Here is a 16,846-nt window from a genome sequence, read left to right as displayed (position 1 = left end):
CACTATGGCGTGTTGCAGATTGGCTATTTTTGCTGTTTAACATACTAACACCATACAGGGTGTAACCACGTCATAGTAGGCGAACATTCAGTGAAAATAAGCTATTTTCGTTGCAGAGAAAGAGGACATTGTGTAAAAGACAAAGAAGACATTAAAACAAAATAGAAGAAGAGTGTAGAAGAGGGAGAAAGGAGGGAACCAAGAACAGGCTGCCCCATGGTGAGTCTTGGCAACTCCCGGTCAACAGTCTTAAGTATTAAGCTACAGTAGGTGGGTAAACTAAGCTCAGCTCACAATTCAATCAATTCTGGACGTGACATTTCTTCAATATTCAATGACAATATTTTCAAAATCCCAAACCAACTCAAACAATTTGGTAGTGAATGTTGATAACTGGCCAGACACCCAGAACCTGTTGGATGTGAGAAATAATCAACTGACGAGTCACGACCCACATGCAGGATCAACAAAAGAACACATTGCACGTTGGATCGATTGGCTGAGCAGAGATCTGAGCCCCGTCCGTCCCAGCAGCTCAGCAAATCTGGAATCTGATCTCTCATCTCAGACAGACAAGGAGGGCTTTGTCTGCTTTGCACTACTGCATTTTATTTTATTATTTTTTTACTTGAAAGATTTGCAATACTAAAATAAGTAAAATACACAATATTTGTATAGGACAAAAATAACAGATTTGCTCGTCCACATGACGTAAATTCTTCATTCATTGTCAATGGGAATTTAATGTTTGTGTAAGATGAAAATCTACACTAATAGCTGAATATAGGAGGGGCTAGCGCCCTTCAAAAAATACTTGCACCGCTTGGTTCTCCAACATTGGCTCAATGTCACTAAAACGAAATAAACCGATATGACTACTACCCCTAAAGCCCATGACCCACCTATTAGCCGCCTATCACTGTGATAGTTTGGGATGGCTCAGGGTAGAATACAGGGTTAAGAAAACACCAATGGGCCTGGCATTTAAGATAGTTAGTGCCCAACTGCCCACATAGATGTTTAACTAATTCTCCAGAGAGAGTCATAGCCACAACACCTCCGATCTGGTACCCCCCAAATTTAGCACAAACATGGGAAAACATTCATTCTACTACTCTGCCACCATTATGTTGAATGTCGGCTGACTTCAACCATAAAGGGGAATCAGTGGCTTATTTCAAAACTGGCCTGAAAAAGCACCTGACCCGTCAGAGAACTACAGGTGGAGATAATAATAGGGTCCCCTTGAAATGAGGAGATATACACTGCTGCCCATGTTCCTTTTTTATATATAGCTCAGCTTTCCAGGTTTGTGTAAACACAAAAAATGAAGACAAAAGTGGAAACGGAAAAGTGAGGGCACAAATTGTGATTGGCCAGAATGAGATGATGTATGATGAAGAGCTCACTTCACACAGGTGTGATTCTTTACAGTTCACGAGATACAACAAAAAAGATCGAGACTGGCACACTCCCAATAAATAAATTATTAACCAAATGAGGCAGCATTTCAAGCCCACCAGAGCTCTTGTTCTGTATTTTGTCTTCTTTCAACCACACATCGCCTAAATAAATAATAATTATTTTACTGAGATCAATAGTGTGTGAGCCATTCTCTTTTTTATTAATTTATGTTTGTGTGTGTGACTGTGTGTGTGTGTGTGTGTGTGTGTGTGTGTGTGTGTGTGTGTGTGTGTGTGTGTGTGTGTGCGCGCACGCTAAAGGGCAGGGCCAGGCTGATTTGGTAGTTTGGTCTCCAGATCAAATTAAAAAACAGATTAAAACCATAGCAGGCTGCAGCCAATCAAACGAGTGATGTGTGTTAAGATTGTAGGTGTGCCCGAAGCCATGGTTAAGTATGCAAGTACTGTAGGTAAGTCAACAGTATCGCCAATGTATATATTGACACACCTAAACCTAACACAGCCATTATAAAGAACGGCATACCATACTAGGCCCACTCCTTTGCGCTTTCCCCCCCTACACTGAAATATCCTCGGCAAGAGCAGAACAAAAAAAAATCACACCCATGTGAAGTGAGGGGCGCTTTACCAACATCAGGGTCATATTGGGGTGCTTTGTGACAGCACTTGTCATTGCAGTCGGGCAGAAACCTGGCTCTTATCTCCATATTAAAAGGTGGTTGCAAACTGGACGCGTTTTTTCGGAAAACCGATGGAAAAATCTGCTAAAATCCGAAAACGTGTCCAGTGTGCAGGGACCTTAACCGTTTGTTTTTTGTAAATCAATGCCCTACTTGATCATACAAAAGTGTCAAAGGTGGCACGAAGACAGACTGAAAGATCTTTGATAAACTCTAACTGCTCAAGATTCCCTTAGCTTAACTAGTACTAGACTTTTAAACTACCTGAACACCAGCAGCCATCCATAATCTGGGGAGAACTTCAGATACAAAACAGCATCAGATCTGTGGACTTTAGCTACAAAACAGCATATATGGGAGAACTTTAGCTACAAAACAACAAATCTGGGAAGAACTTTAGCTACAAAACAACAGCAGATTTGGGGAGAACGTTAGCTAGAAAACAGCGTATCTAGGGAGAACTTTAGCTACAAAACAGCAAATGGGGAGAACTTTAGCTACAAAACAACAGCAGATCTACAAACTCACAACAACACGTTGCAACTTGCAACGCTGGCTATTTTGGCAAAGAGATTGCCAAGATGTCCAAGTACAAAGAGCCGACTAAAGTCTACAACGTTCACCCTGGCATAATGTATTTTGGACATGACACAAGCATCACGTGTAAGGTCGGCCATTAATTTTACTTTAGCAAAACTGTCTTACAGAGAGGAGAGGTTGAGATGGTTTGGACGTGTGAAAAGGAGAGATGAGGGGGTACATTGGGAGAATTATACCGAAGATGGAACTGCCAGGTAAGAGGAGAAGAGGAAGGCCAAAGAGGAGGTTCACGGATGCGGTGAGAGACGACATGCAGTTGGCATGGAGTCAACGAGGAAGACGCAGAAACATGGAGTCAACGAGGAAGACGCAGAAACATGGAGTCAACGAGGAAGACGCAGAAACATGGAGTCAACGAGGAAGACGCAGAAACATGGAGTCAACGAGGAAGACGCAGAAACATGGAGTCAACGAGGAAGACGCAGAAACATGGAGTCAACGAGGAAGACGCAGAAAACAGAACCAAATGGGAACTGATCCTCCGCGGTGGCGACCCCCGATGGGATACACATTTTTCCGAAAGAAAAAGAAGAAAACTTCAGCATGAATCTAGTATGAAATTTAAAACAAAAACACAAACAGAACGAGAGAATAGATGGTGTTTAGAGCTTTGTGCTGAAGTATAGCCTTGAACGGGGGAATTATCCATCCAAAGGTAAACAAGTCACACGGGCCAACCTGTCACGCTGCAGGCAGCATAATTACCTTCAGCAGAATACATAACAGCACTCTTAAACAGGGCTTAAAGCTAAAAAGAATCCCAAGACTGAAAAAGATTTTTTGCAAATCTGCACTGACCCCTATGAAATTTTCAGGACTGAAATCAGTCCCCAGGACTGAGAACTTTAAGCCCTGACTTTTAAAGCACGCTGGAACCCTCACAGTCATGCTTCCTCATTAGTGATTAAAGTACAGTTCTTTCTACTGATCATAATACACAACCCATTCTGACCGATTCTACATTTTTAGGTCTGATGCCAATCCCAATTTTAAGAAGTTCTACCTATCACAATGACTGATGTTTTGATTCCCATCAGCATCAAGGACACCTGCCGGTGTTTGTGTGAGACCGATTTGCTCGTCCAAATATGACGTAAATTCTCTATTCATTGTCAATGAGGAATTTAATGTTTGTGTAAAATATCGTCCCTTAAAAAATCCCACCCATGTGATGTGAGCGGTGCCTTTTTAGCATGATGATGATCTCACATGACGGGGCTAAATATTAATAATGCACCCAAACACACAAAGTCATATGGTGGACCCCCCCCCCGGACACCCTGTTGAAGACCCTGTTCTAACCCATAACAACTGTCCCGTGGCAAGTGACACTTCTTCTCTGAAGGAGCCAATATGCACGGTAATAAGGCATATCTATCTATCCATGTCACTTTCTGCCTGCAATTTGTTTAACCAAATGAACACGTCCCGCCACCCACAGGGCACCATTGTGCTGCCTCACGAGCAGACAGTGATAGCTATCCAAAGGCTCTGACTGTGGGAGCGAGAGGGCCAGTTCAAACCATGCGTCACTATGACAGCTGCCCATTCATCTAAATCACCTTGCCAGCGTTCAAACTAAAATGCTGGAATTCATTACGCGTGTTGTAAGACTGTATATTATAACACCTGCTATTAATATTTATAATTCCGATTAGAATTCTGCATAACGACTTATAACAAAGACACATAATAGTGTAGGCCGTTGTTTCGCTGCTCTTTGTGAAAAAGATTGCTAATTTGATCCAATCTGGAAGAGAGTACCCACTTATCATTTTATCAGTGTTCCAGTTTCAGGTTTGTCTGCTAATTTATTTTGTGTCATTACTTCCAATTTCATTTGTTGTATCCTGTATGACCTGCTCTCTCCCGATTGGATTAAAATTGGTATCCCATTCTTTTTTTTACTTCTTTCTTTCTTTGTTGTTGCATTTTTCTGTTTACTTAAGAGCTGGAGAGAGAGGGGGGACCCCTGTTACTGAACAAACATTCACTGCTAACTATCAGAATATATAGAGACACTTATCTTATTCTGACAAAAGAAATGAAATAAATCATTTACAGCACCATTTCACAGAGGAACGGTGAAACCGCAACCTTGGACACACGGATTGGAGTTGTTGTTCCAATAAAAAAAAGAAAAAACAGGGTTAAATGATCAGCATAGTGGACTTATGGCTGCACACACAGGCTGTCCTGTGAGAGGAAGGTCACAGGTTTGATCACCAACCCCACAGAATCCATCCATGTCAAAGTGTCCTTGATGTAACCACCACACCGGCCCCTATCACATGGCTTCTCTGATAGTGTGTCAAGCTTTCATGGAAGAGTAGTGGGAAAGTATATGGTATATAGTTGCTGTTAGGTAGAAAACCTTTTCTTATCTCCATATTTCAGCTTTTATTTTGTTATATTTGTATCAGTTTTATTTGTAAATGAACGCCCTACTTCGAGTGTCGCACAAAGGCTGCAACATATTAATGAACTACACGTTTTTATTTTTTGCTATTTTTTAAGACTTTTTAAAGTGAAAGTGATTAAATGTGTTTGTGTTTATGAATATCGATCCAGTTTAAAGTTGACTTTTGACTGGACTGAATATAATAATTTACATTATATTGTATATAATAATGTAGAAAGTTGCTGGTTTGCCTGACTGTCGAAGTGCCCATGAGCAGAACACTTATCCCCTTAACCACTATATACTTGGTTGACCCGAGTACCCCAGAAGTATGTAGTAGGCCCGCTCCTTTCCTCCTTCCACACCAAGTCTGTGTAGAGACTCTGTATAAAACCACTCATAATCTTACTGCTCACCAAGGGCTATGATATATACTAATAAGTGAAGATAAGGTGTTCTATAGGCAGAAAGCCTTGCATTATTAAGCAGTGAGCCTTGTTGCTCGTCATGTTCTGCACTTAGTAATTTGTAAGCATTTTGCTTGTGGCTCCGTCTGTTGCAACCAAACACCCCTGACACGGCAGAATCACTTCACAACATTAATGCCTAGAGTAAAATCACGTAAACCATGTAATAATATGTATGCATTGCAATACTGTATATATGATTTAATTTGAAGGTCAAAATTATATTGATTTATTTTTAAATATAGGAATAGTAAAGGGGACCATTAAGAGGGAATCTTTAAGGAACAGGAATTGTTAAAATCCTAAAGAAACCCAACACAGCTAATAACTTACTGTGTCTCAGAGTTATGGACTGTCCAAAAATGTGTCTAGCAGTAACCAAAGAGGAGAGTGACCAGGTAGAACGCAACTCACCCGTGTAACCTGCGAGCCAGCCCCAGGACGACACCATGGCCAGCATCCATTTGAACATTATTCCTTCCACGTGCCAGAAAGCAGCACTGTCCCATATTCTCAGCGGTTGCAGAAGCAGCAGGTAGAAACAGTAGGACGGGATGGCTACACAGTTGTTAATGAACATGAACATGAAACGAAGAAACGACTTGAGTAGAATCCAGCCCAGTTTGCGGGCAGCGTCCAGGAGCGGTGCCATCCTGAATGCCTGCCGTCTGTTTAGAGACAGAGAGAGAGAGACTGTCACACAACAACATAATGGTGACAAAAGTTGAAGTCATATGGATAACTTTGCCCAGTTGCCTGCGTACGAATCATTTTCCTCTATGCCAGCAGTTATCAGCCACTGGAGTAGTGTGGTGGCGTTTACCTGCAGAAACACACTGCACTCCGACTGTATCTAGGCGTTCTCACTGTTTGTTTTGGTAGACGGAGCTGTTTTTTTGGGCAACCAAATCAAACAGTGAAAACAGCAAAATGCAGCGAGGGCAATGTGTGGACGGACACCTGCTGGTATAGAGGGAAATTAGGGGTTCAAAATGTATATAGTGTTTTGTTATGTAAACACAGGGCAAAGTTACATATTATGAAAAATGAATCAATAGTTGATTATCCTATATTATTATTGGACATACTGTAGCGGAACCGTAAAGTAGCCTGAAAGTATATATATATATATATATATATATATATATATATATATATATATATATATATAAAATCATCAATTCATATTTTGAGCATTTCATTATAGATTAGCAGCTTAGTTTATAACATGTAAAACCATCTCAAATATAGTGAAACTAGCTGATCTACAAGCTCACGTGTCATTCTGTGTTGTGTTCCTGTCTGAGCTTGTAGAGCTGCTATTTTGGATTATTCAATTAATCAAAAAGAAGGAATCGGATTGATTGATCCTGTTCTATGTCCAGGACTTCCAAACAAGATGAATAACAAGCGGGCGACAGAACAGAATAATAAGATGGAGATTTGTACTGCTGTAAACAACCTGGCCTGGAGAAACCAATCCCTCTGATGATGTAATTAAGTCATAATTACTTGATTTAATCACCCTTTTAGAAAGAAAAACAAAAACACTGTTTCTGTCGCTTGCTAAACGGCTTGAGAAGCATCAGAAACAGAATCACTAGCCTACCATACTTTGCTGTCATAAGTGTTAAATGACAGCTGTTCCAACTGGTCTAATGTGGTGGACTGGACACATGACATGTAGCGATATGATATATAATGCTGGAATGATTCTGAAGATTGGTTGGTGCTCATGATCACCAACTAGCTCTGGCACAGATTACAGAACACTTCAGTTGAGGCAAGACAAGGGATTATATGACCACATTTTCTTGACCTGTACCAGGAAGAAACAACAGATTATGCGATCAAATGTCTTTCCTTATGTTCGCCTATCCAGACTACTTTCTCACGTGGATTTACAATGTAGATGTTACCTCTGTGAATGTTGCCTTGTGGGGTGGACTACCTTTCTATGTGTACCTACTCTGCGTTCTCTTCTCTTTTCTATTTCCTTTTATAGACCAAATCACCATGACATCACCACAACCAAAAATGTACTTCCTGGTAGATAACGCTGCGTTGCATTGGAGCAGTATTATTCATTAACCTAAGTCCTTATATCTGATGGAACAGGCCCCACTGATGCTGTTACTGACAATTGAATTAGAAATAGATTATCTTGTTCTAAATGTGCACAGGTCGAGAAACTAGACGACATAGCTAATGCCAGCACAAAAAACGAATTGCCCCCACGTCTTTTGTGATAACGTGGACAAGACAATAAAGTTGATTGTGATGCTTAAACTAGTTTTTGTGCCAGGACAACAGATCGTATGACCAAATGCCCAGGAAGGAATGTGCCAAGGAGGGGACAATACATACAGTATGATACGAATCATACGACCAAAAGGTTCTTCTATACCAGGTGACGACATTACACCATACTGTAGCACAAGCACACAGACCCCCATTTGAAAACATATGCCAGGAAGGGACAGGGACCCCCATTAGAGAATGACATGGCTTCTATGGCAGTGATTCTCAACCTTGTTTTAAGGACACTTTGATATGCATTACTACACCATAGACGCTTATTACACCTTTTCTTTGTCTCTAGGATCCCAATCTACAAATCAGTCATCAGCCAGTGTTCATTTAACTCAGAGAATGTGCAGAACTGCAGATAGAACCAAATGTTCCATTTAGTCACAACATTTTTGTTGTTGTTGTCATTTCTTTTTGTGTTAGACTCAACAAGGGGTCGATTTGGACCCCATGGTGGTCCCTGAACCCAACGTTTAAAACCAGTATTATAAACCCTGACCTACCTATGCACGCGCGAGATATTATATATGTCAGTCCATCATCATAACCAACAGTGTAACCAGGATAAAAGACTTGTAGTTGTAGCCTAGCGTGCTAGCTAGCATCAGGGGGCACATACTCTATGGGCACATCAGCCCCCCCCCCCCCCCCCCAACATGCCATTTATGAGGACTGAGGACTGGAGGAGGTGCACGTACGGTGGAGACCCTGGAATAGGCACATTTCGTCACGTACTTTTACTGCGATCGCCTTTCATTGTAACGCAACGTTGAGTTTAGACTACAGTTATTACAGTACGAGCAGTGGATTATTACTCCAGAATATAGCCTGAGCCTACAATCCTTCCTCAGTGTTTACTGTTAAGGATTTATCTGAGGTGTTTACAAATGGAACCAAATGGACCCTTCCGGGGTCCATTTGTAAACACTCCCCAGATAAAGAGATGGATATTTGTCTTTTTCTTCTTTTTAGATACTCACCCAATGAAATGTCACCGAACCGTCCTTGGACAGAGACAGGGGAGATGTCCGATTAACCGATAATAACCGATTTTAATGCCGAAGTCAGTGGTCCAGTTAGCAGCAGCAGCAGCGTCCACCACAGTGAAAACACATCTCGATCAGGTTCGAAGGAGAACAAGCCGTTATTCGACGATGGTCGGCGATAGGAGATCATTTATAGATCCGTAATGGTGATCATAACACAACAGTAATGATAATCCCATCCTCTCATCATCATCATCCACGGGCGCATCATGAATGTCGTTCACAACGGATCCACACAGCGCACACCCGGTGGCTCGTCTCCTTCTCCTTCAGCGTCGTAGGATCCATTATTATAAAAGTCCGACACCTAGAATCTATTCTCTAGGAGGCGATTCATCGACGGGAGCATCACTATCATCACCACCATCATCCTCGTCTCTGTCTTCATCCTCATCATCAAGTTGAAGCTAAAAAGGCTAGCTTCATCTTCCCATTTAGGAGACAATGCTGCGGATATAGATAGCCTCCGGAAATCCAGTGTAGGTGTTATTAAGAGACCCCCCCGCGTACACGCACACACAGATATAAATTAAGATTGATAAAAAAATGTACGCCGCTGGATCAAACGCAGACGGGTGTAGTGTGTGTGCTCCAGCAGGCCCGTTCAGTACCGACCCGTTATGTCCCTGTGCTGTGCGTGCGTGGACGTGTGAGTGTGTGTGTATGACGAGTGTTCATGCAGCCGTCATTACGAAGGGAGGACTACAATTAAACGCAAAACCGACAAGGATTCGTCACTGACGTCACTACTACGCGTCATCTGATCTGGGGGAGGAAGTGCTTCAGTTATTTATATTTTGGGGGAGATCAGATCAGATAACATTTCATGAAATGGATAATCATAAAATTACTAAAAAAAGACATATGTTGCACAACACTCCTCGTTTCTCGGCACAATAATAGAAAATACATTTCAGAACCAAGTTAGATTAAAATGTATTAATATAAAAACTATTAAATAAAATTAAGGAATTGTCTGGGGGTCGCATGCTACGTACCAGTTTGTGACATCACTGTCCATCCATCCCTGCTCCGTTCCACTGAGCACTGAGAGCGCACGCCGCATGCTCCCTAGATGTCATAAACAGTCATATTATTGTTATTATCCTTTATAATAGTATATATTCATTATTGTCATACACCGTCAAATCTAAAAATATGAATACATTTTATTTCATCTAATTTATGACCTCGTCCAATGATTTAATGTGCATTTCACGCAACAGAACATAATCCTTCTCAGTTGGTCGATAGGCCTACCAACTGCTCCACATTTTTGTTCACTATTACATTAATCTATAGGCCTATAATGTGAAAGTGTGAGACATTTCACGGCCTACTGTACAGTATCATTATTCAAAAGGAGTCAAACGTGATCATCATTATTTGTACAATTAGACTCAAGGTATTCAAATAAAACCAGATATTATTTAGCCAACAAATAAATAAAAATTTAAATGTATACTTTTAATTGGCCTCAATGATTCGGATCTCCATCACAGTTGAGTAGTTTTAGTTCATACTTAGCTCGGTCCCGACCCCTGCCGGCCTATATTTGTATTACACCTGACAAAAGGAACTGTCCACTGCTAGGCGCAAGGTCCTATTCGGCAGTAGTATAGTGTGCCGTTCAGTGAGTGTTTTAATGTGTGAATGATTACGCCACAGAACCCCCAGAACTCACAGAGAGTTATAGAGTTACAGACCTGTAGGTCTGCATTAGGCTATGGAGTAAAAGTATGAATTTATTTCACTGTTTCAAAATATACCACTTTTTCTAAAATAGCTGATATACAAGCAATTGGCTAAAAAGGTTAGTTCACTTGCCATTAATATACTGCCCTGCAAAGCTAAAGTGCAGTAACTACATAAGGTAACAGGTCATCTCGCCCCTTTGCCAACCCGCCCCCGCGAAAAGTGAAGACGGCTCGCCCCGGAATTTAGAAAAGTATAATAAGAATAATTATACTGTATACGTGATAACATATTTTATTTCAGTTTATATACCTTTTTTTTCATCGGATATCGATGATTTATTTTTCTTTGAGAAAGTAAAAAGGGATCCAGAATAATTCTAAATCGATAAAACTGTATTTCTTTAATAGATAGAAACTTGTACCATACTTCATAATACTACTTATTTACATGCATAAAGTAGGTAGGTAGCAAATAGCTAAACCTAATAATTAAACATTTCAAACGTTCCTTCACAGAGAAGCTGAGATTTGACAGTTTGTAGCGGTCGACAGTACTTGCGCACTCTGCAATTGTAATTGTACGGTGCTGCCTATTGGGCCATGGCTCTTTAGTCGACTGGTAACGTACTGTGCCTGTGGAATGGGGAACCCAGGTTCGCCTCCTGGCCGAGGCTACATTGGTGGCAGTGGTGTGATATGGGTAACCTCTACAAGTATGTTGCCGGGCGGCACAGACCTTAACCTTGTAGTCAACAGCTCCGTCGGTCTCCCTGGGGTGGATGTCCCCTCAGTCAGTCGAGCCTAGCTCCTGGCTGGCACGCGTGGACGCGCTTCCAGGTGGGGTGGACGACTGTAGGCTATACGGTGCTGCGTTACTACTTGCCTATCGGGCCATGGCTCTTTAGTCGACTGGTAACGTACTGTGCCTGCGGAATGGAGAACCCGGGTTAGCCTCCCGGCAGAGGCTACAATTGTTTATCCCCCAAAATCACGAAGGTAATTTCACCTTTGGGATACACAAATAAGTCGGCGTGTCCAAAAATGTAGTGAAATGCACTTCGGCTTTGTAGGGCAGTATAGTGGTTGCAACGGTATTAATTGACTGCCTGGGTCCCGTGGTGGCAGTTCTGGTCTGGTTTAGGTAAATATTAAGTAGTTTCGGTCATTTGGTGGGGGTCTGGGGACCACCCATTAAATTAACCAAATTAATCCACAAGACTAGCATAATTTGTATTGTTGACCTATTTCTACGAATCTATCAATTCGTGGGCTTGTTTTGTTTGCAGGCATACAACAGATTAACAAATTACACAGGGACCTTATTTACCATGTTAATTAAACTCTCTATGAATGATTCTTATATGATATGCATTGCATAATGCATATTATGCACTATGATGCACAATATGTCACCTTCGGCTCAGGAGACAGAAGTAAATCAATAGACTGTGTGGAGTCTGTTGATAGGGGCTAGTTTTGTTTCCAAGCATATAGGCTACAACAGATACACAGTACACAGTACACAGTCATTTAACTTTGACTGTGTGTAACCTAAAATGGACCCGAAGCACGGGCGATGATTGACAGGCAAAAGGCAAAACTGCTGGCTAATATAGGGCATTTTTCATTGCATCTGAAAAAGCTTTAGAACACAGAAAGAAAAGCACCTACCATGGCTCACAGGAGTGGATTTATCTGTTTAAATCTTTTAATACACTTTGGAAGGACCATGACAAAGACTTGAAATGTTGTTAAAGTGTTTGAAAGAAATCACACCCGTGTGAAGTGAGGGGCGTGCTTATCATGGTACATGTTCATCATATATAATCTCATTCCGGCCAATTAGAATTTGCATCCTCACCTTCGTCTTCAATGTTTGTGTTTACACAAACGCTCGAAACTGGACATAGGACAGCTAGCGCCCCTCAAAAATAATGTAATTGTTTAGGCAAGTAAGTACATTTTGAAGTAAATTTTGAATACCAGACTTTTACTTGTAACAGACTATTATTTTTTACCTTGCAGAAGTTGCAGTATTTCTACTTTTACTTAAGTAAAGAATGTGAGTACTTTTTCCACCACTGACGCTATGATCCAGAGGTAGGTGTCCTCCATCTTCCCTCTGTCCATCACTGCAGGGTTCCCTGGGTTCTCTGGCAGATGCTCTTCAAATGGTTGCCGCAACTGGATGTGTACCAGCTCATCTTGTAGCTGTGACTGTCTCCTGGGGACAGACGACCACACATCTCCTTGTTTCTTTCTTCATCGGGGACATGGTACCAAAACCTGTGAAGACAAGGTGGAATGATGAACGTCTTCTATAGTATGGCTTTCCCCAACCGGGACATGAGGGTATTACATACTGTAACTGGCCAAACACTAAGATTTTATGGATAATATCATCAATATTAAAAGTTACTTATGCTTAAGCTGTTGTTTTTTTCTTGAATACCTTGAAAAATGTGTTTTCATTGTGAACTTAAACCATACTAAGTTAGTTCCATTGATGCTAGCCAGAACACAATTTGATTGATTGATCATTAAAATAAGTCTGTATCAAATGCTATCTAAGTCTACAGAAATGCTATCTAAGGGGGTAGGGTAAGTGATATTTTCAAGTGGTCCCTGATTCAGAAAGGTATAAAAACTAGGACTGTGTTTCCATCAGTGATCTTAACATCCTGCTTACTGTGGGCTCCTGTCAACTGGGGTGGAGTCGGTCCACTGCCAGGTCCCATCAGAAACGCTGCTCCTCAGGCCCAGCCAGTAGGAATCTCCCTGGCTCAGACTCTGGGCCTGATTCCACAGGAACACCTGAGAGCAAACAAAAAAAAGACTATGCTCAAAAACCAACCAATGATTATGATGATGTGAGAGTGCAGACTAGTCAACACCATCAGGAGTGTTGTTAGCCCCGATATCGCACACAGTACGTCTACGGAGGTAGTGTGCCTCTTTCCCTAAACAGCTGTGCCGTGGCTTGGTCCCCGCAGTGTCCATTTGCTTGCAAACAGCTTTGGGTGCTTGGCACAGTGCCCAGTCAGTCTAATCTTTCTCTCTCTGACCTTTTCATTTCTTGTCAATAACCCCTATTTTGGGCATGTCATCACTAATAGATACACATTTTCAAAAATAGTGAAAAGAGACATACCGGTAATCTACAAGTGTTCTGAAATTGTTGATTGGCTATTTTAGCTGTGCATGACATCATTGTATGGCAAAGGGCTCGTTGTATGTATTATATTAAAGTCAGTGCTGCTTCATAGTATCAGGGGAAAAACCAGCATTGTGCTGCAGTTTCATGGTATTTTACGAGATTTTAAGAGATTGAGATAATACAGACAATAAGCCACTCCAACCTTAAATGAGATAGAGAGAGTAACAGAGAGAAACAACAATATACATTAGCTAAACAGAGAGGGGAGAGAGACAGAGTGCAGAGAGAATTCACCTGCTCTTCCTGTGTTCTGATCATGACCAGAGTGCCCCCTAGTGTCATACAGTGGTATTGACTGCTGATCCAATCAGCTCTGTCCTTGCTGAACAGATAGCACCTCTCACCTACAAACAGCCATCCTTCAGGACAAGGCTCACACTTACGCTCTGGGAAGAAGAAAAACACAACAATAAGTAATGGTAGTAGACAGTAGATTGTTCTGGCAGAATCATTTATTTTGTGTTCACCAAACATGTTGAAACAAACTTGAGCAGGTTGAATTAATGTGAAGCACTACCTCAGTCATGCATGAAATAAAATAAATAAATAGAAATGCATAAAATGTCCTTATTTACACAGCAAGACAGAATACATGTGTGTGAATGAGAGGAACCCAAGTGGAACTGTGAGATTACGAGGTTACACATGTTAAGGTTCTCTCTGGGAGTAAGGCTGGATAGGATCAGGAACGAGTAAATCAGAGGGACAGCGCATGTCAGATGTTTTGGAGATAAAGCCAGAGAGGCCAGACTGATATGGTTTGGACACGTACATATAGGAGGGATAGTGAGTATATCGGTAGAAGGATGTTGAGGTCAGAACTGCCGGGCCTAGAGGAAGACCAAATACCGGTAGAAGATTTACGGATGTAGTGAAAGATGACATGAAGTTAGTTGGTGTGAGAGAAGTGGCAGAGGACAGGGTGAGATGGAGGGATGGAGGCAGATGATTCGACCCCTGAAAGGAAACGCCAAAAGGCTTTGAAATAAGGAAATTGCTTTGTAAGCCTAAAATTCTGCCTAAAACATAATTGTTTGCATAAGAACGTTATTTTGATTTGAAACTACCCTGACCAAAGATAAATAAATAAAAGACTAAACATGTTAACAAGTGAGAAATACTGTGCAACCACAAGATGGTGCTTCCTGAAATAGGCAATATAGAGAGTTAAAATGGTTAAACTCCAAATGTATGAATGAATGGAACATTTTGTAATTGCTTTGAGTAAGCACCCTTTCTATTCGCCCTAAAAATGCAATCCATTATTATTAAACTGATGTTTGTATGGGGAAGCCCCTCAAGGACCGCTGGGGTCACTGGACCACTGATATATCCTTTGGTGATATAGACGTATACTGTACACGCATGCATGGGGGATAGATTTATATATTTACATGTATTATAATATTCAGTGCAGATCAGTGTATGTAGGGTTTTGCCTACCCTTGCTGGTAGTGTTGGTGACTGGACAATAGTGGTTGAGGGCAGGGTACTTGGTGAAGAGCAGCTGGTAGGCCTGCTGCACCGAGTCCAGTCTGTGGGTCAGCTCTGTCAGCCTGGACTGCTGTACGCTAGACTGAGACTGGAACATCAAGGTGACACTCACTACTGCAGTGCAGACAGACAGACAGACAGACAGACAGACAGACAGACAGACAGACAGACAGACAGACAGACAGACAGACAGACAGACAGACAGACAGACAGACAGACAGACAGACAGACAGACAGACGTCAAAAACGAACCATTCAGATATCTTAATCTTACTCTACAACCAAAACAACTAGTTTTGAGTGAACGTGTGTGCTGTCTGCCGTTTAATGTTCAGTGTACTATCGACATGACATCATGTGAGAGTATCTCTTCCTTCCTTGTATCTTGGTTTTGTTGAGGAAACCTTTGATGGGTTCTATCCAGGCAAGAAGTTCTGATAATATTAGAACTTCTGCAAGTAATCCTTCACATTGCTTTGCAACTGGAATGGATGTGATCAAATAAACATTGATTTAAACATTGAATGACAGTGATCAATAAACATCTGCAGCATGGCACATTGTGTTTGTGTTTCAATGTGCTGAGCCAACATCATCATCAGAGGGGGTTGGCATTGTACCTGAATGGCCCATTATCTTCTCCTACAAGGTACAATACCTCCAACTTATCTGGTTGAAAATTGAAATGTCATTTTTTGTGCTCTGAACACTGGGCAGTCAACAACAGTGCACTGAGAAGTAGACAGCAGGGCCCGGGCCTATATGCCCTTCAGCAAAATGACATACTGTACAATCGGGTTGGTGGAAATCTGGTAGTACAGTACTCAATATAGAGGGTCTATTATAGAGCGTCGCAGTCCCGCCCCCTTTAAGAACGACGAGGGCACCAGGAAATAATTCCCCATTCACTTTCCCCATAGAAAAAAGTATTTTCAAAAAGTTCAAAAAGTATATATTGAAAGACCTTTAAAGCCTCGGACAACAGCCGAGTTGACAAATCATGACAATAAACATTTTTTGGGCGGAACAGATAATTAGAAAGAAAAAAAAAGGGCAGTGTACAACATTGTTTTTGTTGTTTTTCCAAAAATACGTGTTTATTTTTTATATAGCAGTGTCACCATAGGATACATGAAGTCCAGTACTCACTATAGAGAGTCTGTAGCAGTGTCACCAGAGTCAACAGAAAGCAGAGCAGGGAGAAGTAATAAGCCAGCTGCCTGTGACACCAACCTGAAACAGACAGGAAGAGTACAAGCTATCACCATAAAGCAATGCAATAAACAGTGGTGTTCTCATCAGTTTATGTCACTCATTACAGATTACTGTACGTAGCATTTGACTGGAAAGAGGACCTGCAAACTGCAATACTCTTGGCCCTTCGCGGGAAACATGTAGATATGGCTGCTATGAAAAATAAACTAAACAATGAAACACCTGTTTAACATAAATTATTGCATATTTAATCCATTCTTGCCGACTCAGGGAGATGTCTTCCATAATTCTAGCT

At 41.4% G+C, this 16,846-nt stretch overlaps 1 protein-coding gene across 1 annotated transcript in view; it reads right to left on the bottom strand.

The window, feature by feature from the left end:
- lpgat1 (lysophosphatidylglycerol acyltransferase 1) overlaps positions 1–9,558 on the bottom strand; it is a 65,391-nt gene extending 55,833 nt beyond the window's left edge. Inside the window, exons 1-2 of the mRNA XM_080791065.1 lie at positions 8,863–9,558; positions 5,987–6,240 (exon numbers count right to left, since the gene is read on the bottom strand). Of these exons, the coding sequence (XP_080647191.1) occupies positions 5,987–6,224 (238 nt within the window). The 5' untranslated portion in view covers positions 6,225–6,240; positions 8,863–9,558. The remainder of the gene's footprint in view (positions 1–5,986; positions 6,241–8,862) is intronic.
- Between the last annotated feature and the right edge of the window lie 7,288 nt (positions 9,559–16,846).

This window comes from Protomyctophum bolini (assembly GCF_963924005.1).
Source record: "Protomyctophum bolini genome assembly, chromosome: 19".
Taxonomy (NCBI): Eukaryota; Metazoa; Chordata; class Actinopteri; order Myctophiformes; family Myctophidae; genus Protomyctophum; species Protomyctophum bolini.
Note: the sequence above shows the minus strand (reverse complement) of the source record. Positions and strands in the feature narration are given on the sequence as shown.